General features: G+C 35.5%; 2 protein-coding genes across 2 annotated transcripts; one reads left to right on the top strand and one right to left on the bottom strand.

Moving 5' to 3' along the window:
• Positions 1–2724: 2724 nt before the first annotated feature.
• LOC104235480 (actin-7) lies at positions 2725–5621 on the top strand. The gene is made up of 6 exons (XM_009789259.2): positions 2725–2837; positions 3621–3690; positions 3800–4193; positions 4272–4885; positions 5008–5074; positions 5347–5621. Exons 2-5 carry the CDS (start codon positions 3631–3633, stop codon positions 5071–5073), a joined length of 1134 nt encoding a protein of 377 aa, XP_009787561.1. The 5' UTR covers positions 2725–2837; positions 3621–3630; the 3' UTR covers position 5074; positions 5347–5621.
• Positions 5622–19457: 13836 nt separating this feature from the next.
• Positions 19458–22733, bottom strand: LOC104235479 (trihelix transcription factor DF1-like). Its single transcript, XM_009789258.2, has 2 exons — positions 22190–22733; positions 19458–21553 (listed from the first exon to the last, which is right to left on the bottom strand). The coding sequence occupies exons 1-2, from the start codon at positions 22483–22485 to the stop codon at positions 19936–19938; spliced, it is 1914 nt and encodes a 637-aa protein (XP_009787560.1). The 5' UTR covers positions 22486–22733; the 3' UTR covers positions 19458–19935.
• Between the last annotated feature and the right edge of the window lie 1519 nt (positions 22734–24252).

Genomic DNA, 24252 nt, shown 5'->3' on the forward strand with positions numbered 1-24252 from the left:
GACAGTAGCCACTAGTCTATTTATATTAATATGAAAAGACTGTGTTACCCTTTCTTATAAACAGGAATGATAGTTTTCTTCATGCTGCTTGACGCTGATTAGGTGCCTTCTCCTTCTCTTTGACTTTACTTCCTTGATTAGTATCATACTCTATTTTATCAATAAAAAAATAGATGAATTGACATTAGAAGACATATTAAGAGCAAGAAGATAAATATAGAGCATAAACCATTACCAGGGGCTTTTCCATGGATTATCTTTTCTTCATCCTCTTTGTTTCCTCCATAGATGCCTCCAAAACCTTCTTCATTCGATCTCGTCGCATATCCATCTCCAAAGTTGCTCGACATTGTGTACCTTCAATCCAATAAATACGAATTACACTCTTGGTAATGTCCAAACACTCAAAAGTTAAAGGACACTTGGTCTTAAACTTCGAGTTCCAAATTCAAAAGTTAAGGACACTTGGTCCTGAACTTAGAATTACAAGTTAAAAAGTTAAGGACACTTGGTCCTGAACTTAGACTAACAAGCTCAAAAGTTAAGGACAATAGGTCCTAAACTTATAGTTACAAGTTCAAAAGTTAAGGACGATAGATCCTCAAGTCCTGAACTTAGACTAACAAACTCAAAAGTTAAGGACAATAGGTCCTGAACTTAGGCTAAGAAGCCCTAACAAGCTCAAAAGTTAAGGACACTTGGTCCTGAACTTACAGTTACAAGTTCAAAAGTTAAGGACATGTAGTCCTGAAGTCCTGAACTTAGAGTTCCAAGTTCAAAAGTTAAGGACATGTAGTCCTGAAGTTAAGTTTAAAAGTTAAGGACATGAGCAGAAGGGTATTTTCGTTCGGGCAGTTAAAGTTTATTGAAGCAGTGACTAAAGACTAAAAATATTTTAAACAGTGGCTTAAATAAATACATGTGTTATTAGTGGCTAACCGTGCACTTCCCCCGAGTTTGTAATTCTTTTCTTTCGGTGGCGCAAATCAAGGGACAAGTGCACAGATAGCCATTCTCATGGATGCTATTTAGAGATTAGTCAGTATTTATTTTGTCCTAAAATTGTAAACTAAAAATCTATATCTCGAAAACTTCAGGGCAATTTAGGACATTTATGTCTCGAAAATTTGAACTGAAAAATTGTAATTCAGCACGACATGTGCTAATTATTAAATAGCAGTCCTTTAGAGTGGCTACTTTTTTACGCAAATCAAGGATGTGACATAGTGGTTAAGGAAGTGAGTTCAAAATTTGAAAATAGGATTCAGATTTTAATAAAATTAATTTTTTTTTTCATATGCTTAAGCCTTCACGGAGAGTTACACAATACCTGTAATAGATAACAGATACTTAGTGAATAGTCGAGATATACATAAATCGGCTCCGCACTGTCATAAATTCTTTTCTTTCATGTGACCGCCCTCTAGCCCTCCAAATTTACCCGAGCAATAATGAACTCCTGTTTCAAATTACAGACATGGTCGAATATGAGCATTTTAAGAGTTTATTTTGAGTATAACTCAAAAAATAGAGCAAAAACGTACAAGTCTTAAAAGCGAGATACAAAAAATACAGTTTTGCATGAGATATATGCTCAAGTAAGGATTAAGTATTCAACATTCACAAATGTGTGTGTTTTATACAGGTTGTTAATGGTTCGGTTCAGCCGGTTATTTTATAAAATATGTATCATACCATTTTTTCGGTTATTCTATTATGTATAATCAAAATTAGACTTTTCGTAGTCATCGCAATCATGTCGGTTTCTCTTCGGTATCGGTATGGTTCGGTTATTTTTTGGTAATTTTTTAAAAATATCATGTAAAAGCCACTAATAGAATGCAATAATATACGTACTTTTATAAGACTTAGCAAAATTCTCTGGACAATTTTACTGTTTAAAGGGTGATGAATTAAGAAAACATGAAATATGGCCAGAGTATAGATTCATCAGTTATTCTACAGCAGAATAAAAGAAACTAAGTAAAGACAAAAAAAAATAAAAATCACACGCATGGAAAGATATTAATCAAGTTGAGACTCAAGAATATAGTCCATAAAAGATTAAATATTCAAAAAGATAAATCTAAATGATACGAAAGAAAACTATTCGATACATTATAGTTTACTGCTCATAATCGGTAGAATACCTTGTGTCTTGCTAGTGAATATGTTGGAAATAATTTGGTTTTAATAGGAGTAACATAATAGGTTTGAGAATTAGGATTTTGAATTTTAATTACTTATTGGCTTGTAACCGTTTTCATAATTTCAAGGCCAAGGAAAAATTTAATGCTTTATTAATTTTAAACTTAATATATAAATATATTTTTCACATGTAAATTTATTCGGTACGGTTAAATATTCTTTCGGTTTATGTTTATAAAATTAAAAACCTACCCTAATTATCGGTACAACTATAGATTTATATAAAAACCTACGGTTTTAGTAGAAAAAACCTAAAATTCGGTTATACGACTCGGTCGGTTTTTAAATATCTATTGACACTCCTAGTTGTAGGCTTGTAGTGAATAAATAAATGTAATTAAGTTAGAATTAATTGCAAGAATATCTTTTTATAATGTACCAAAAAGAATATCTCTTTTTGTGTAAGCTTAAAAAATACCCAGAAAATTTTGATTTCAGTAATCTCATTTGCATTTGCATTTGCATTTCATTTACCTGATACCTCTTTAAAGGAATCAAGGATACAGGAGGAGGGGGGCCCACATTCGTTTTTCCTTAAATATTCTTCCCACGCGCGTTCTCTTTGTTTTCTTCTCTTCACCCGCTACCGCTAGTCAGTCAAACAGCAAAAAGGGTTTGATTTCATCAAGGTATGCTTTTCAATTTTTGTTGATAATTCTGTTGTTTAATATTTTGATTTTACGATTTTGTTCCTTGTGTTCACTTTCACCCTGTTGTCGTGGCTATTTGCTTTGATTTTTTGATGTTGTTGCTGCTAAGTGAATTTTGGGGTTCAAGTTCACTTGAAACTTTGCTCGGATACAAAATTTGTCAATACAAGGGCTCGTTTTCTTTAATCTTTTAGTGAATACTTCATCTGTTCTTTCTTTTCTTTTTTAAATATGACGCTGGTAGTATTTGATGAGTCGAAAGAGGTTTTTCTTTGACCGTAAGTGTTTTCAAACAGTTTTTATATATTTTGGGCTGTCGACTATTGTGACTTTATATTATGAATAAATATGTACACAACTCAACTCGAGTTATTCGGAGTAGCATATCAAGTTTCCCCAGGTACTATCATGGATGAACTCCAACTGCATCTGGTGACCCTTGTTTCTCCTTCCTATTGTGTTTTTCTTGAATCTTAGTTGCACTCTGCAGTGTTGTTTTTGTTCTCTCTTCTCCTTTTAGGAGTAGGTGAAGTTCTTTGGTTGTAACAGCAGGTTTTTTTTATACAAAGGGAATTGATTTATCTTTGATCTTGAAAGGAAATTGCCAAAAGAAATAAGCAAATTGGTAGAGGAAGCAATTTTTGCGCAAAATCATTTGCAATAACTGAGCTATGCTGATATTGTTGATATTCTTTACTTTGAGTCTGCATTTGTACCGGTGATTTCTCATCTAAATTGTACTTGTACTTTTAATATTTGTAGTCCTTAGAAGATGGCTGAAGGTGAGGACATTCAACCACTCGTTGTTGACAATGGAACTGGAATGGTTAAGGTTAGCTAGAAAAAAATAGCTTGCAGTTTTAACTTATTATATTCAAGTTTGTTGCATTAATTCCTATGTGACATATTAAAATATAGTGACTCGTATTCTTTTTTTGAAGGCTGGCTTTGCTGGAGATGATGCTCCAAGGGCTGTATTTCCTAGTATAGTTGGTCGTCCTAGACACCAAGGAGTAATGGTTGGGATGGGGCAAAAAGATGCCTATGTTGGTGATGAAGCTCAGTCTAAAAGAGGTATTCTGACTTTGAAATATCCGATTGAACATGGTATCGTCAGCAACTGGGATGACATGGAGAAAATTTGGCATCATACATTTTACAACGAGCTTCGTGTTGCTCCCGAGGAGCATCCTGTTCTTCTTACTGAGGCACCACTTAACCCCAAGGCAAACCGAGAGAAAATGACCCAGATCATGTTTGAGACCTTCAATGTGCCTGCCATGTATGTTGCAATCCAAGCCGTTCTTTCTCTGTATGCTAGTGGTCGTACTACTGGTAAGCATAATTTCTGTTATCTTCTGGTTCTTTATTGCTTATAATCCATTACTAATATGATTGTTGTGTTTCAAAAAGGTATTGTGCTTGATTCTGGTGATGGTGTGAGCCACACTGTCCCCATCTATGAGGGATATGCACTTCCCCATGCCATCTTGCGGTTAGATCTTGCCGGTCGTGATCTTACTGATTATCTCATGAAGATTCTCACTGAGAGAGGCTATATGTTTACCACATCTGCTGAACGGGAAATTGTTCGTGATGTGAAGGAGAAGCTTGCCTATGTTGCATTGGATTTTGAACAGGAGCTTGAGACAGCAAAGAGTAGCTCATCAGTTGAGAAGAGCTATGAGCTTCCTGATGGACAAGTCATCACAATCGGTGCTGAGAGGTTCCGTTGCCCTGAGGTTCTCTTCCAGCCATCATTTATTGGAATGGAAGCAGTAGGAATTCATGAAACAACCTATAACTCAATCATGAAATGTGATGTGGACATTAGGAAGGATTTATACGGAAATATTGTACTCAGTGGTGGCTCAACTATGTTCCCTGGTATAGCAGATCGAATGAGCAAAGAAATTACTGCTCTTGCTCCAAGCAGCATGAAGATCAAGGTGGTTGCACCACCCGAGAGGAAGTATAGTGTCTGGATTGGAGGGTCAATTCTAGCTTCTCTCAGTACTTTCCAACAAGTTAGTTTTCCTTCACTCTATTTGACTGAAACCAAAAGAAAAAAGGAAGATTTAATTTTGAATTTCCTCTTGTTAACTCTTCAAGCTTGAGGGATTAGCTCTAATTTCTTGTTAATATGCAGATGTGGATTTCAAAGGCCGAGTACGATGAATCTGGTCCTGCAATTGTTCACAGGAAATGCTTCTAAGGTTGGTCGGATCTTGAGTCCTTTATTTTTTTAATAATAAATCTGTTTCTTTCTTCTTCTTTTTTGGGGGTTACGTTGGTCGTATTTTAAGAGGTGCATTTGAAGTGATCTTGGGAGCAGTATTTTTTTTTGCTTGGTTACTTTCATTATGTACTATATCTAGTTTGGTGGTGCTTTAATTTTTCCTATAAAGTAGTTTTGCTAGTAAGCCCTGAAAATGGTTGAAGAGCCGTCTTAAGAAGAGACTAACGCTTATGTTTTATTGCTTCTCAGGTTGAGATAGTTGTGGATATATTTCTCAGAGGTTTTGCAATAGTGTGGAATGTGGATTTGCTTGCAGTTTTGAACTCTATATACATGAGAAGTGACCTTGTTCCAGTTTACGTGCTATGTAATGATAGACTTGGTGTCATTGTGCTTTATATTCCTCTAGGTGAGAGAGAGCTTTCAAGATGTTATGTCCATATGATGGTAATGAAGAGTGAGAGATTGGATTTATATGTAGCTTTTGATATGTTTTTTTATGAAAGGTATATGTTCAAAATGGACATGGCACGAGGGCAGGGGAAGATCTAAATAGGGCGGGGCATCTCCAGTTTGTTATCATTTTCGTTGATCCGCATGACTTCTAATTACGTTAATTTGCAAGGTTTTGCACTTTTGGATAAGCTCTATAACAACCCAAACCAGAGAGGGGAAAGGAAATGATTCGGTGGAATTTTAACAAAATGCAATTAACTAGAAACAATATAATGTCTTTTTTTAAGGGGAATTTGCGGTTTTAGTCATGTAAGTATCGGTAAATTCTGATTATGATCTTTGTGGCAACAACGCGTTTAACCTTCAAATTTCAATGAATTGAAGTGTCTTTTTCATTGGTTTGCTTGTGAATCTTTACAAATTATTAATTGTTACATAATTTAGTTATCTATGAGTTATCTTAAATCTATATTAGTTACTCAATATTTGAGGGTGATATATACAGTTTTTACAAACACACGTATCAATTAATTGAAGGTTAAATAAATTTAGCCAGATAAAAATTATATTTTATTCAACAAATGTAAATAAACTATTTTATGTAAATAAAATACTTTTACTGACATGTCAATTTTAAATAAAGAGAAAATAAATAAAAGAAAATCTAAACGGGGCCGAGGTTAATAGGGCGGGGCAGGGCAGGGAATTTTTTTATCGAAAAAGGCTAAGCAGGGCAGGGCAAGGATTTTTTTTAGAAAAAGGCTAAACAGGCAAGGGCAGAACGGGTCATCTTAGTGGGTCAAAGCTTGCCCCGCCCAGCCCCAATTGCCATCTCTAGCTCCTGCATGTAAACTTCCCGCATATTATGTTGGAACTCCAGCACATTATGCTGAAAGCTCATATATAAAGAATTCAAACTCCATTATATTATGCTGGAATATTTTCGAATTTTAAGGATGTTTTTGTTCAAATTTTATCTTTACATGAAAAAGTGGCTATGTTTTGATTACTTTTAAAATTGTAGCTATTTTTGCAATTACCAGTTATAAATGTGACTATTTTTTTTAATTTTTTCCCCTTAGTGACGGGATAGGTTTCTGGTGTTGTCTCTTGTTCTTTCATTATATTAACTACCTCACTCCGGTAACAGTAAAAATTGCACGGGGCGCCCTATTTGGTCGCCCCCATTTAACTTATACCCATTTTTTAAAAACGTTTTAACTTGTACCCATTTTTAAAACAACTTCAGCCCCCTTTCTCCTCCTTCTTCTTCTTCTTCTTCTTCTTCTTCTTCTTCTTCTTCTTCTTCTTCTTCTTCTTCTTCATCTTCTTCTTCTTCTTCTTCTTCTTCTTCTTCTTCTTCTTCTTCTTCTTCTTCTTCTTCTTCCTGAACACTCCCATGAGAGACTTTGTAATGTAATGTGTATGTATGCCTCCACAAATTGTCACTTTTACCGATACAATATTGATCCTAAGCGATGATTATTTCTGCCTTTTCTCACAGTGTCTTTTGAGAATGTCTTTTAGTTATCAAATTAAAAGTATTAAGGGGGAATAAGCTTGTTGTATGCTCTTTTAACTTCATTTTCCCTTCTTCCTTTCACCTTCTCTATTTTCAGACGACGATGATCATGTTGTCTGAACACTACAGAATGCCTAAAAGAAGGGCTCTACTTAGCCATGCCAAAAGAATGCAAATGTCACCGACTCAGAGGTACCGAAAAAAATGGAAAAGGGCATGCTCATTACCAGTTATCTGAATGAGATCATACACATTACAGGACAAAAAAACTTCAGCTTTTAGTGCTGAAGTTTTTACAAATGAACTAAATAACTTCAGCATCTTCTGCTGAAGTTTTTGAAAAAATTTATCCAGGACAAAAAAACTTCAGCTTATTTAGTGCTGAAGTTTTTATAAATGAACTAAATAACTTCAGCATCTTCTGCTGAAGTTTGTGAAAAAGTTTAATGACAAAACTAATGAATTCAGGACAAAAAAACTTCAGCTTATTTAGTGGAATTACAAACAAAAACTTCAGCAAATAGAGAACAAAACTTCAGCTGGTATGCTTAAGTTAAGCAATTACAAACAAAAATTTCAGCACACTTGCTACTTCAGGCCCGTCTACTAGAATGCTGAAGTTTTGCGTGATTGTCTTTGCTACTTCAATCCCGTATGCTGAAGTTACGCGAAAAAGTAGGTACACTTGTAATTTTTTTTGCAAAGCGGACACAAATTAAAACGTGACCCAAAAAGCGGGTATAGATACAAATCCACGGTCAAATCAAGTCCAAAATTTATAATCAAAACATGCTATGGAGTTATATCTATTTCATGTAGGACAAATTTGTATTTTAATTAGATCTTTACTTTTATCAAACAAAGTTCATTTAAGAATTGACCTAAATAAAAAATAAAATTAAAAGAAGAAAACACTAGTTTGCGTAATTTGATTCGCAAAAGGATCTAAATTTCAAGTAGATGTGTATTTGACTTTTTACACAGAAGATTCAAGTGGGTATTATCCACTTGTGGGCTCAAGTGTTCCAATTCAGACAGGCCCAAAACTAGACAAAATTTCCTATATGATAATCAATCAGTAGACAAAATTATAGTATACTAATAAAATAAAGGGTCAAAGTATGACTTTTCATAGTGCATTATTACGTCCTTATCCTTTTTATGACTTTTCATAGTGCATTATTAAGTCCTTATCCTTTTACTATTACCAACTGATACATGTAACTATCAGAACCAAAAAAATAAAATAAAAAAAGGAGAGGAAAAGCCGTTACGTAAGAGTTAATGAAAAATGTTACTCTCTCCGGTCCAAAATAGTGATTTTTTGGGGGTTTTTTTTTGTGGTCCAAAATAAGTGATTTTTTCAGATTTCAAGAATGAATTAAATATTTTTTCCTACATTGCCTTTGGAGTAAATAGTGTTGGAGTATGTGTTAGGAGTGTTTACGTGAAGAGATATTAAAGGTTAATATGGTCAATTTCATTGCTAATTAATGTTAAAACTTGAATTTCTTAATTGTGTGAAAATAGCCAAAAAAATCACTTATTTTGGACTGGAAGGAGTAAATTATAGCAGTTCATGAATTCTGTGAATTATTACTTCAAGGACAGCCACACAAAAATAATTGCATGAAAGTTAGTAGCACTATAGCAACTCATTCATGGCAACCCCAAGATATTGCAATTACTCCCTCCTCTGTTCCCTTTTACTAGTTCATATATTATATAAAGAATAAATATTCTCATTTACTAGTTCGTATACGAAGAATAAATATTCCTTTTTACTTGTACACTTTAGCATATTAAGAGAAATCATTTAACGGTATGTTTATTAGACAGTGTAAAAATATTTACACTATCAGGTCAATATTATTTGTATAGCAGGTAAATCCGCCATAGTTTCAAGATTAAAAATCTCAAATTTTATGGAAAGTTACCATAAACAAAGGCGGATGTATCACTGTCCAATTGAACCCATAATTTTCAAAGCCGATCATGAATTTATGTGTAAAACTTTACTAAAATTGCAATGACATGAATTCCTATAATTTTAAAAATATAGTAATATGTTTAATACTATAAACCTTATAGATTGAACCCATAGATTTTAAATCTAGGATCCGCCTCTTCACATAAATATCTTTTAAGTATTCAGATAGTATAAGAATTACTTTAGATAGATTATATATATATATATAATTAAATAAGTGTTCATAAACGGCTAACAGTTTGAGGCATGAAGACAACCTCGAATTGCACTATAAACGTAACTATGGAATGGTGCGAGGTGCGGGTGCGCGAGCAGGTTGAAATCTTAAGGCTAAACCCAGAGCCAGATTTTACGAGGCAGAAGACAGCTTCTGAAAATTTTGAAAAATGGAAGTAAGTAAAGATGCTTCCGTACAATTAACTGAATTTAACTTCAATTCATTATATTCATAAATTGTACTAAGGTCCAGTGACTCTCAAACGCTGTTCCTACAAACTTTCTTTTTATTTTTTTAAATTACTTATTCAGTGATTTTTGCTGCTAAATTTTCAAGTCTCTCTTTTTCCACTCTCCATTCTTCAAATTAAATCTTTCGTTTTCAAATGTGCTGTTACACATATGATAGATTCATAGCTAATAACATAGAAGTACTTATATATTGAATACATATAACTTTTTGCTTTCTACTTAAATATTTGCGGGTTTCCCAAATTGTTACATTTGAGTCATAAATTAGGGCAAAGTGCAACAATAGTCACTTTCAACCCGCTATTTAAAATATATTTACAATTTATATGTATTTAAAGATTAGCTAATTCACCCAAACTTTAGGACTAAATATCCTGAATTTGGAAATTCAGGACTAAGTGTCCTTGAATTTTTAAACTACTAATTTATAATTCAGGACATAAGATTGGAACTTCTGGACACAATTTTCGAACTTTAGGATACGATGTCCGGAAGCTTGAACTTTAAGGTTTAAACTCTAGGACTAGAACTCGTGTCCTGAAGTTTGAATGAAATTAGCTAATCTTTAAATATATTATAAATTGTATATATATTTTAAACAACATGCTAAAAAAGTGGCTAACTGGTATCATTTCTACTCATGAATTATTTTCGCTCCAATTAAAACTCGTGTACAAATTTTCTTTTTGAAAAATGAATGTCAAACCGCAGTTAGAAAAAGGAATGTTAAAACATAGTTAATTTATTTTTTTCAGTTTGAAATGATCCAGTCTACGTGGAAAAATCAAAGTTGAGCGAGTTTTATGAGCTTCAATGAAGTCAGCTTTAACTCTGTAATTACTACTAATATAGTTCACTTCTCTTCAGGTGTATATTTACCGAACAAGAGTGAGTATATAATCAGAGGCGGAGCCAGAATTTGAACCTTATGGGTTCGGAATTGTACGTAATCCTTTTAAGTTACTGGATTCTAAATTAATAAATTGTACATATCCAATGAATTTCTTAAGATAAATACATGGTTTGAACAAAAGCTACTGGGTTCGCCGAATCCGCATCCCGTACTCTACCTCCGCCCCTGTATTTAACAAGTTAAATTTAAGGATATCGAAATAAGTTATATACTGATAATATAAGCAAAATTATGATAATTAGTTACTCTATTTTCATATTTCAAAGCAAGGTTGCTATAAATTAAAGTAATTACTTTTTGTGACAGGTCACCTATTTGATCTCATGGTGTAAGAAAAATCATATGCACTGCAAGTGCACAAAACTTAAGCTCGATAAAATAATAAATTGGATAGTAAGAAGAGTTATTTTATAATTGTCGCAAGCAAAGTTTAACATAAACTAACATGCATGTTTTTTTCACCACTTATTATTAAGAATATGGACATTGGGCTTAAGTAAACTCAATAAGCTAATTAAGTAAATTGTGATTTGAGAGTTAGTCCGAGATCATATAAGAATGTAACAGTCCATACTCTTCAATCAATAAGGCCAGGAAAGTTCCAACACTCATCTAATACGATCGATCAGGGGGTTGAAGTGCCATACCCTTTCCTAGTCCACACGAAAAATGTATAAAAGAGATTTTGTTAGTTAATTAGAGTTTAGTAAATCACCGAGTTAATGATGTGATGGAATAGATGTGATCTCCTCACCAATAATTACAAGTCTTGATGAATTTGACCATTCAAAGTGGAAAAAATCTTGATAGAGATGCGATCGAGGTCGAACTCGGATTAATATTGGACTACTTGGGTTCTGGATATTCGGCGATTAAAAAGGACAGTCCGGTGTATAAGGTATTCTATGTTTATGTAGAGTCCGTGGAACGGCGAGTGTGATGTAGATAGTTTACCCTGATATAAGCATTTGTGGTTGTTTTCATAGCTCAAACCGATAACCTATAGCTCACGTGAAGATAATTTTACCGTTATTCCAAAACTCCCCGAAGAGTTTTGGATATCCGACGATTATTAAAAGAAATTGAATTGAATTAAGAGTAAACTAAGCTAAAAGGAGAAGATAAGCAATTATGAAAGCAACAGGAACTGGTGCTGTCTCTGAGTGGCTTTGCCTGCATGTGTGTCCACTGTCATACACTCGTTCTACTACTTCATTACTGTTACAGCTCAACAGTATTAACTCTTTTTTTGTCCATTCGTGTATCTCTATTTATCTTTTTCAACACTCATTTTCTGGACCCCCCACATTTTATACATATATATTCACCCATATATAAATGATTGACTTGACCATGTAAAATAGAGCTTCTTCTTCTTATGACAAGTTGAATACAACCTGGAAGGTATGAGCTAAAAAGAACATGATCAAAGAAAAACTTACATAGAGTTGCTATGATTTATTCAATAATTAATTTTCTAGTCACGTTATTAATAGAAGGATTGAAAAATTCTTTTGATGGTTGAACCAAAAAGGTACGTAAAATATTCTACAAATTAAAATACTAACCAAAGTTGTAAAAAAAGAAAGATAAGATTTATTTGTTTTAACCCAACACTTCATGTGGGAAGAGGAAGAAAAGGCATCACCATAAACTCGACAACTTATCAATAATTAATTCTCTTTTTTTCGCACCATCCATTATCATCATTATTATTCTTTCCTTTTTCCGATCTGTCTTTCTTCTAGCAACAACATTTGTGGGCTATATGAAAGTCAACATGACTTGAATGAAAATTATGCTCATTTCACTAGATTTAAAGTTTTTGGAACCCCTTATCTTGGAGTTTTTACGACCCCACCTTAGCAAATTAATTTTTCTATTTTATCCTTATTATTAACCAGTAGACTTTTTGAAATATTATTATTATTATTATGGGTATTATGATAAAATATGTATTTAATTTGTTATTTCTTAAAGGGAGTACAAATCCATTGCGAATAAGTAAAAGTGAACGTATGAAATGATGAGGTCCATCTCATTGAAGAAGTATTAGACATGTGCCTAATAAAAGTTTTCTTTGGTTTGGTAGTCAACCTTGTTGACTTTGTTTGGTTGGTAGCCAACCTTGTTGAATTAGTTTGGTTTGGTAGCCAACTTTGTTGAATTTCTTTGGTTTGGTAGCCAACTTTGTTGAATTGTGAAAAGTGTGTGTAAATTGTCAAATATGGTAGGCTTTAGAGAGTGAAGCTTTGGCTATAAAAGGAGAGCTTCAACTCTCATTTCTACACACCAACAAAGAGAGAAAGAAAGAGTGAGGTTTCACAGACAAGGTATAAGAAAATAGTCTGTGAGGAAAATAGAGAGTGAGCGATATTGTAGTGAGGTGAGAATATCAAAAGAGGGTTATTTCTTTTGAGTGTTGTAGTGGTCTTTGGAGTATTTATCTCCGACCTACAAAGTGTAAAATTCCTTACTATAGTGATATCAGTTGCTCCTCTCGGGGCCGTGGTTTTTTCCCTTATTAAAAGGGTTTTCCACGTAAAAATCTTGGTGTCGTTGTTACTCTTTTATTCTTGTTAATTACCATATCTCGGTGCTACATTATTATTCCGCTTTTATTACCGTGAATATTATTTTGGTAAGGGGTTTATTCCCAACAACTGGTATCAGAGCACAGGTTCTGCTCGTTCACTGAAATACTATTCACTGTCGGTAGTACTATACTTGGTGAAAAATAAAAATGTCCGGAGTAAAGTACGAGGTAGCAAAATTCAACGGAGATAACGGTTTCTCAACATGGCAAAGAAGGATGAGAGATCTGCTCATCCAACAAGGATTACACAAGGTTCTAGATGTTGATTCCAAAAAGCCTGATACCATGAAAGCTGAGGATTGGGCTGACTTGGATGAAAGAGCTGCTAGTGCAATCAGGTTGCACTTATCAGATGATGTGGTAAATAACATCATTGATGAAGACACTGCACGTGGAATTTGGACAAGGTTGGAAAGCCTATACATGTCCAAAACGCTGACAAATAAATTGTACCTGAAGAAGCAGTTATACGCCCTACACATGAGTGAAGGTACGAATTTTTTGTCACATTTAAATGTGTTTAACGGACTAATCACACAGCTTGCCAACCTCGGAGTGAAAATCGAGGAAGAAGATAAAGCCATCTTGCTATTGAACTCGTTGCCATCTTCGTACGATAATTTGGCAACAACCATCTTGCACGGTAAGACTACTATTGAGTTGAAAGATGTCACATCGGCTCTTCTACTCAATGAAAAGATGAGAAAGAAGCCTGAAAATCAAGGACATGCTCTCATCACACAAGGTAGAGGCAGGAGTTATCAAAGGAGTTCGAACAACTATGGTAGATCCGGAGCTCGTGGGAAGTCAAAGAACCGATCCAAATCAAGAGTCAGAAATTGCTACAACTGTAATCAACCAGGTCACTTCAAAAGAGATTGCCCAAATCCAAGGAAGGGCAAAGGTGAAACCAGTGGCCAGAAGAATGACGACAACACAGCCGCCATGGTGCAAAATAATGATAATGTTGTCCTCTTTATAAATGAGGAAGAGGAATGCATGCACCTGTCAGGTCCAGAGTCGGAATGGGTGGTTGACACAGCGGCATCTCACCATGCCACACCGGTAAGAGATCTTTTTTGCAGATATGTAGCAGGTGATTTCGGCACAGTGAAAATGGGTAACACAAGTTACTCAAAGATTGCGGGGATTGGTGACATTTGTATCAAGACAAATGTCGGATGCACATTGGTTCTAAAGGATGTGCGGCATGTACCTGATTTACGGATGAACTTGATCTCGGGAATTGCTTTAGACCGAGATGGATACGAGAGCTATTTTGCAAATCAAAAGTGGAGACTCACTAAGGGATCATTGGTGATTGCAAAGGGAGTTGCTCGTGGCACGTTGTACAGGACAAATGCAGAAATATGCCAAGGTGAATTGAACGCGGCACAAGATGAGATTTCTGTAGATTTGTGGCACAAAAGAATGGGTCATATGAGCGAGAAGGGATTGCAGATTCTTGCCAAGAAATCACTCATTTCTTATGCCAAAGGTACAACGGTAAAACCTTGTGACTACTGTTTATTTGGTAAGCAGCATAGAGTCTCATTTCAGACATCGTCTGAAAGAAAATTGAATATACTTGATTTAGTATATTCTGATGTTTGCGGCCCAATGGAAATTGAATCAATGGGCGGTAACAAATATTTTGTTACTTTTATTGATGATGCTTCACGAAAATTATGGGTTTATATTTTGAAAACCAAAGATCAGGTGTTTCAAGTTTTCCAGAAGTTTCATGCTCTAGTAGAAAGGGAGACGGGTCGAAAGCTAAAGCGTCTCCGAAGTGACAATGGAGGTGAGTACACTTCAAGGGAATTTGAAGAGTATTGTTCAAGTCATGGGATCAGACATGAAAAGACAGTTCCTGGAACCCCACAGCACAATGGCGTAGCCGAGAGGATGAACCGCACCATTGTGGAGAAGGTGAGAAGCATGCTCAGAATGGCTAAACTGCCTAAGTCATTCTGGGGTGAAGCAGTTCAGACAGCCTGTTACCTGATCAATAGGAGTCCATCAGTTCCGTTGGCGTTTGAAATCCCAGAGAGAGTTTGGACCAACAAGGAGGTGTCCTACTCGCATCTGAAGGTGTTCGGTTGCAGAGCTTTTGCACATGTACCAAAAGAGCAGAGAACAAAGCTGGATGATAAATCTGTTCCCTGCATATTTATCGGATATGGAGATGAAGAGTTCGGGTACAGACTGTGGGATCCTGTAAAGAAGAAGGTCATCAGAAGCAGAGATGTAGTCTTCCGAGAAAGTGAAGTTGGAACTGCTGCTGATATGTCAGAAAAGGCGAAGAATGGTATAATTCCTAACTTTGTTACTATTCCTTCTACTTCTAACAATCCCACAAGTGCAGAAAGTACGACCGACGAGGTTGCCGAGCAGGGGGAGCAACCTGGTGAGGTTATTGAGCAGGGGGAGCAACTTGATGAAGGTGTCGAGGAAGTGGAGCACCCCACTCAGGGAGAAGAACAACCTCAACCTCTGAGGAGATCAGAGAGGCCAAGGGTAGAGTCATGCAGGTACCCTTCCACAGAGTATGTCCTCATCAGTGATGAGGGGGAGCCAGAAAGTCTTAAGGAGGTGTTGTCCCATCCAGAAAAGAACCAGTGGATGAAAGCTATGCAAGAAGAGATGGAATCTCTACAGAAAAATGGCACATACAAGCTGGTTGAACTTCCAAAGGGTAAAAGACCACTCAAATGCAAATGGGTCTTTAAACTCAAGAAAGATGGAAATGGCAAGCTGGTCAGATACAAAGCTCGATTGGTGGTTAAAGGCTTCGAACAAAAGAAAGGTATTGATTTTGACGAAATTTTCTCACCTGTTGTCAAAATGACTTCTATTCGAACAATTTTGAGCTTAGCAGCTAGCCTAGATCTTGAAGTGGAGCAGTTGGATGTGAAAACTGCATTTCTTCATGGAGATTTGGAAGAGGAGATTTATATGGAGCAGCCAGAAGGATTTGAAGTAGCTGGAAAGAAACACATGGTGTGCAAATTGAATAAGAGTCTTTATGGATTGAAGCAGGCACCAAGGCAGTGGTACATGAAGTTTGACTCATTCATGAAAAGTCAAACATACCTAAAGACCTATTCTGATCCATGTGTATACTTCAAAAGATTTTCTGAGAATAACTTTATTATATTGTTGTTGTATGTGGATGACATGTTAATTGTAGGAAAAGACAAGGGGTTGATAGCAAAGTTGAAAGGAGATCTGTCCAAGTCATTTGATATGAAGGACTTGGGCCCAGCACAACAAATTCTAGGGATGAAGATAGTTCGAGAGAGAACAAGTAGAAAGTTGTGGCTATCTCAGGAGAAGTACATTGAACGTGTACTAGAACGCTTCAACATGAAGAATGCTAAGCCAGTCAGCACACCTCTTGCTGGTCATCTAAAGTTGAGTAAGAAGATGTGTCCTACAACAGTGGAGGAGAAAGGGAACATGGCTAAAGTTCCTTATTCTTCAGCAGTCGGAAGCTTGATGTATGCAATGGTATGTACTAGACCTGATATTGCTCACGCAGTTGGTGTTGTCAGCAGGTTTCTTGAAAATCCTGGAAAGGAACATTGGGAAGCAGTCAAGTGGATACTCAGGTACCTGAGAGGTACCACGGGAGATTGTTTGTGCTTTGGAGGATCTGATCCAATCTTGAAGGGCTATACAGATGCTGATATGGCAGGTGACATTGACAACAGAAAATCTACTACTGGATATTTGTTTACATTTTCAGGGGGAGCTATATCATGGCAGTCTAAGTTGCAGAAGTGTGTTGCACTTTCAACAACTGAAGCAGAGTACATTGCCGCTACAGAAACTGGCAAGGAGATGGTATGGCTCAAACGGTTCCTTCAAGAGCTTGGATTGCATCAGAAGGAGTATGTCGTCTATTGTGACAGTCAAAGTGCAATAGACCTTAGCAAGAACTCTATGTACCATGCAAGGACCAAACACATTGATGTGAGATATCATTGGATTCGAGAAATGGTAGATAATGAATCTCTAAAAGTCTTGAAGATTTCTACAAGTGAGAATCCCGCAGATATGCTGACCAAGGTGGTACCAAGGAACAAGTTCGAGCTATGCAAAGAACTTGTCGGCATGCACTCAAACTAGAAGACAGTGCTACCTCCTCTAGATGAATGAGACTGGAGGGGGAGATTGATGATGTCCATCTCATTGAAGAAGTATTAGACATGTGCCTAATAAAAGTTTTCTTTGGTTTGGTAGCCAACCTTGTTGACTTGGTTTGGTTGGTAGCCAACCTTGTTGAATTAGTTTGGTTTGGTAGCCAACTTTGTTGAATTGTGAAAAGTGTGTGTAAATTGTCAAATATGGTAGGCTTTAGAGAGTGAAGCTTTGGCTATAAAAGGAGAGCTTCAACTCTCATTTCTACACACCAACAAAGAGAGAAAGAAAGAGTGAGGTTTCACAGACAAGGTATAAGAAAATAGTCTGTGAGGAAAATAGAGAGTGAGCGATATTGTAGTGAGGTGGGAATATCAAAAGAGGGTTATTTCTTTTGAGTGTTGTAGTGGTCTTTGGAGTATTTATCTCCGACCTACAAAGTGTAAAATTCCTTACTATAGTGATATCAGTTGCTCCTCTCGGGGCCGTGGTTTTTTCCCTTATTAAAAGGGTTTTCCACGTAAAAATCTTGGTGTCGTTGTTACTCTTTTATTCTTGTTAATTACCGTATCTCGGTGCTACATTATTATTCCGCTTTTATTACCGTGAATATTATTTTGGTAAGGGGTTTATTCCCAACATGAAATAATATTGCCTTATCATTAATTTCGTTCCCCAGCCCCCTTCTTATATATTCTAATAACTTCCATCCCTAAAAGATTTACACTGACAATAATGGTGGAAATATTATACAATTTTAAAACATAATTAGTCCTCATCAGTTACAGGTGTAAACAAACCCGATATTTCCTAAATTTGTTGCTGATCATGATCAAGGTTGATTATGATAATTTTTGCCTGCCCATTTTTTATTTTTTATTTTATACTGTAAAATAAGTCTCTTTTTTTTTTTTTAAAAAAAAAAGATTTTTCTTTTTGGTGGATGGAGGAAGCTGGTGTATCTTTAAGAGAAATAGAAGGTAGTAACCTGTACAACACCAAGGTATAGTCTATCAGTAAGTTACGCTATTCAACTCTCAAGTTATATTCTATCATATGATCAGGACTGAAAAAAACTACTAATTAAGATTGCAAAAATAATAAGTAAATGAAAAGAACAAGTGATAAGTCGACCAAGTACCAAGAATAACTTGACAATCACTAGCCATAATTAGCAGTGATCCCGTTTAATTTATTGTTGTTGTTTTCTCCTCTTTCTTTTTTAGTTTAGAGATAGAATCACAATGTACGAAATTCTACTGCTAGGCGCTAGCTGTATTTGCAACTTGGGTAATATATTTTCTAGTGTCTCACAAGTTGGTGTATGAAAATTATTCTATGTTGCCTTTGTTCTTTACTTATGTTCCATTCATTGAACTAAAGAAGATATATATATTTTTTTTAATTCTTTTAATAAGTATCAACGTACACCTCCTGATTTAACTCGTATTCAGGGGCGGAGCTAGGGGTGAAAGCAGTGACATATACAGAATTTAACATAAACGGTATCATAATTTAAAAAAATAGAAAAATAAACATAAATCAGTAAAATGACAAGTAGTGTCATTTTCTATACGTATTCCCAATATTTTCAATTTTCTTCTACATGTCTAGTAAAAAAATTCGACCAAGCGGCGTCCCATGACATCGTAATATATAAGGTGCATACACCCTTAAGTAGAAGATTAAGTTATATATGTATATATATATATATATATATATATATATGTATGTATATGTATGTATGTATGTATGTATGTATGTATGTATGTATGTATGTATATATATATATTAAATGTTAAATTCTCTCGGTTTTGCTTCTACGTGTTTTTTTTTAATTCATTAAGTGAAAATCCTGCGCCACTGCTCGTATCTTGCATAAGCAATTATCAAGAACTTATCGCTGCGAGGATGGCTCAGTTAGTTTGGAGGGTGGTCATCCATATGCCACTGCTCGTATCTTGCATAAGCAATTATCAAGAACTTATCACTTCGGGGATGACCCAGTTAGTTTGGAGGGCGGTCATCCGATCCATACAAATGACATCGATCCCCCTTCAATGCCTTCTGGGTCAAGCCGCAGTTTACATCCCTTATGTTGTTTGCAAGCTATTACACAATGTGGAGTTTATCCAGTGCGCACAGAGTGCTCACTCGAAGGGCAGAGGATGTAGCTGCTGCGGGTTTTTCTTCAAAAAAATTATCAAGAACTTGTAATATGATTAAATCATTTAAATAAAAGGGCAACGATAAAGAAAAGAGAAGAAAATTATAAATGTAGTAACCATTTTCTCACATTTACAACCATGAACAAAATAAGAATGAAGAAAAAAAAGTACAAACACTATCCCTGCATTTATTCCTTTATGTCTCACTTCTCTTTCCGCCCATCCCTCAATAAACTTTATTTCTCAAATAATAAATAAATAATGAAAATGAAATAAACTTGTACCACAAAAACTATACCCCTTACGGACCAAAAGTAAAAAAGAAAAATGAAAATATGTAAAACCCCAAATGTGTAAATTACATGCCTTTGCATTTCCAGATGATATTTTCACTGCAGCCACCGTCTTCTCTCGCCAACAGCAATTTCTAAATACGCCAAATTTCTGCAAAATCTGTTGACCCACTTAACATTCCCAATGCACAGTCACTTGCCAACATTTTTTAACTCCATAATACTACTGCTGCTTTTCTCTCTCTCTCTCTCTATATTTGTTATCCTTTCTTGTTTTCGTAATTATTCAAACTGCAGTAGTAGCAGCAGTGGCCGTGGCAGCCGCCATTGATGATGGTTGTTTGTTTGTCACTATCTCATAAGCATTTCCTTCATCTTCATCATCGTCGTAATCATCTTCTTCCATGCTGTCGCTTTCATTATCGTGATCTTGAATAATATTACTCATGATTCCTTGTTGTTGTTGTTGTTGCTGCTGTGGTTGATTTGAAGGAAATGGCCATTGTTGCTCCGGCTCAGCCATAATGGGAACCATTGGGTTATTGTTTTCGGGTTTTAATCCAAACCCGGTGCCAGTATTTGGTACAACTTCGTTCTTGGCTTTTTCCTTGTACAATGCCTCCAGCTGGTGGAAATATGGGCATGTTTTGGAATCTTCTGGTCTTTTCTTGTTGCTTTCCTTAACCTTCTTGAAGTACTTGTTGATGTTCTCCCATTTCTCTTTGCATCTCTTGGCATTTCTGTTGTATCCAAGTTTTCGCATACCAGCTGAAATTTCCTCCCACAGTGGCCCTTTTGGTCCATTATCTTGGTACTTCAGATCTAGGCTAGTCCGAAGCCTAATCAAAGCTTCAATTTCTTCTTTTGGCCATCTTGAAGAGCTTGCTGGACTCAAATTCTCGCCACCATTATCAGTTTTTGGCGCTTCAAAGGGTAATGACGGTGCTTGTGTTTGTACTTGGGCATGTATTGCCATCGGTAGTGATACCGCAGTAGCTGGTGCTGGTGTTGTCGCTGGTGCTGGTATTGTTGTTGGTGGTGCTGGTGGTTGTTGTGTTTGTTTTTGTGGCTGGGAATGTGGTGGCACACTCGGGGACTTTTCGGACAATTGAAACTGTATTTGAGCTAGAGAAGCATTAGTAATATTCGGGATTGGTGTGTTTTTCTGTTCGGTAATTTTTTGCAAGAAGGCAATGATGGTTGCATCTTTGGCGGCTGCCATTGATCTTTCTTGGACTAAAAGATCATGTTCGCGATTCATTCTGGTCATCTCTTGTACTCTCCAAGTCTCCTCTCTGACCATCCTTTCCCTCTCCCGCTTCTCAAGTGTTTCCAAGAAGTTGTTTTGCAATTCCTCTTGCTTTTCAATGACATCCTTCGTCAACCTCTCGAAGAAATCCTTCCATTTCCTCTTCTTCCCGTGCCGCTTTTGTATATCCTCATCTGACGAAGTTGATGAAGAAGATGTCGAATTTGACAGCAAGCTGCTGGTGTTACCTTGAGGCCGATTTATCTGGTTCACTGTTGTAATTATCGGCTGTGTTGGTGGCAGCGAGGACGCGTTCAAGGGATGATTAACAGTGGGTGCTGCTGCGTTATTCTGAGATACAGTGAATGTGTTTTGTGACATTGGAATTGGAGGATTTGCAGAAGAATTTGGTCGTCGCACTGGCATTGGCATTGCCATTGTTAATGGAGTAGCTGCCAATGGAGGTGGTGGTGGTGGTAAACAAGTGTGAGATGGAGTGTTTTCGAAAGCGGCTAACTGATCAAAGAAGCGATAAGTTTTGCCATCTGCTTTAGAAGCACGACCATCTTTAGTTCTCCTGTGATACTTGTAAACATTCTCGAATTTCTCTTTACATTTCTTGCCACTTCTATGATAACCAAGGTCAGCCAATTTCCTGCAGATATATAACAATCAAAACAATTGGAATAATTAAACAATGATACAAATCTAATTAACACCTCATCTTAATAAAACAACATCTCATACTTGTATTTACCACATAAAATAAACATAAAGATTAAGAAATCATTAATCAATACTAAGGTAATTAATTAATTAAGATGTAACAAACGAGAAATTATAAGAAATGAAAGATCCCATATATATAGCTGGAAAGAATCCATTTAAAACACTAGGAGAAAGAAAATGAATACAGTCATCTTCCAAGATCTATATATGAAATACTAGAATTCTTTTCTATCATTGCTGAATTTTGAAGAAAAGAGAGAAACACAAAAGAACTGGAATTCCAATCATGCTAAATTTGATGCAAAAATTGGCAGGAAAATGCATAACAACAAAACTGAATAACCAAAAAAACTGGACACTGAATTCCCCAAAAACTACTGAATTCCTGATAAATAACTGAAAACAATGACACTTTACATCAAAAAGCAATACTTCTATGGATCTCTTTTAGTTTCCCAAAAAAATAAATCTTTAATTTTATTTTTTCCAATAAAGATTCTGTTACTGTGAATCTGATGCATGATAATGATAAGGAGTTAATAACAAAATAAAAATGAAGAACCTGGAGACTTCTTCCCACAAGGGTCCTTTTAGACTTGAATCCCTGAAAACAACATCCATCTCCGACCTAATTCTCAGTAAAGCTAAAGTTTCTTGTCTTGGCCATCGGTTTCCACCTGAATTTCTTTCTCCTTCTTCACTAAAGCCACCTGCAGCTGCCACATCACCACCACCGCCACCTTCACTACTTCCGCCACTTTCCGGAGCTTCTTGTGGTGGTGGTGGTGGTGGTGGTGCTGAAATACTGACCGCACCTCCACCACCTGCTGAAGTAGTAGTCATTAGACCACCAAGCATCTTTCTTTCTTTTCTGAAAGAACTAAAAAAAAAGGAAAAAAGAGGAGTCACCTCTCTTCTCTATTACAGCTGAAATTATAATAAAAATATATCAGCAACAAAAAAAAGATGGTGAATTCTGTGGGTTTTATGAAGATGGGGTGTGGTGAATTTGTTAGTAATTTATTTCGGTGGGATCTGTCTGTCAATCTCACACCCCTTAAAATACAAAGAAAAAGTGTAGACAAAAAGAAAAAGAATACAAAAGCGAGTTTTATTTTCTTTATTATCAACATGTATATATATATATAATTAACCAGAAGGTAATGGTACAAATATAAATTGGAAAAAAAACCCCATTAAATAATTGTTTCTAAACAAAGATATTGGTGATATATATAAAATACATAATGAATAATGTGTATGTACAGGCTGGCTTATACTCATATATTCGGTATATATTGGAAAAGGAGTATATATACAGCAACTATAAATAGTAAGAACGTGGCGGAGCTAGGATGTGGAAAGGGAGTTATCCTGACTTTCTTCGCTAGAAAATTACACTAGGGTTATCGACACCTTGTCCAAACGATGTCATGTCATATCGCTTCGTCTAATTTTTTTATAACAATAACAAAATTAAAAATTAAGTATAAATATAAAAAAATAATACTGCTTGCTGTTATAGTAATTTATTCATTTGCTTATATCTTTAAATATTAATACCACTTATTAAACTTTTCACTTATGCCACAGTAATAAGGTCAATTTTTTTTATGTATATATATTAAATAAATTTACTTTATCTTTTATGCATATTTATTTTTTAATCTCTTAGAAGCAGCAGCAAAGCTGCAGATAGCGACGATGGAGATAATAAGTTGGTTTTTGTCTGTCCAGCTAAATATAGTTAAAAGCCGGCCTCCAAGTAGGTCATCTTTGCTTTTTAGGCATTTTGGATTTCAGTGGCTGTTGGCTAGACTTGTAAAAAAAGGCAAATAAAAAGGAAAAAAGATGGTTGGGGGGAGGGGGGGGGGTGTTTACAGAGGTAGATGGGGGCTATGAAAAGGCAAAAGTATCCCTAACATGAATCCCATTGACCTTTTAAATCATGTAGATGCTAATCTGACTAATTTTATATTAGTTCACTTGATGAATGATATGTGAGATTCCTTTGTTATAAATCCTTTGATTAGTTTAATTCTGGGAATTTCCTAAAGTATCCTTCAAGGTTGTTTAGAAGATAAAGAAATAATTTAATTACAGTAAGATTTATGTTATCTTGTTTCAGTAAAAAATAATGTTTCATTATAAAGATTAATTTATCTGTAATTATACGATTGTGTATACAGACGGATGAGGTGTTATTCAACAGGTTCAAATGAAAAATCGCAATAATTTCAGCAAATATATTAATTATTAAGATCTGGATCCGCAATTTCGAAAATATCAAATTATGTTCTAAATAAACCTAAATGATGAAAGCATCAAATTTTAATTTTGAATTCGTTTCTACTGATATAAATATTTTTCACTATTAAAAATCCAGAGAATTATTGTCAGTTGTAAGTTAAAGAGAGCTCTTTCCGACTACTAATAGTTTTTGAGATTTTTTTTACTTTTTCTTGAGCAAGTAAATTTGTAAGACTAACGTGGTGCTTGTTTTAGCCACGTAGTTGTTACTTGTTAGGGACCCTATAGTTGGAGGATGACAATTAAAGACTTTGAAAAAAATTGGTTATATTCCCTCTAATTCACAATAAGTAATCACTTTGTATTAAACACACC

This window comes from Nicotiana sylvestris, chromosome 10, assembly GCF_000393655.2.
Source record: "Nicotiana sylvestris chromosome 10, ASM39365v2, whole genome shotgun sequence".
Lineage (NCBI taxonomy): Eukaryota > Viridiplantae > Streptophyta > Magnoliopsida > Solanales > Solanaceae > Nicotiana > Nicotiana sylvestris.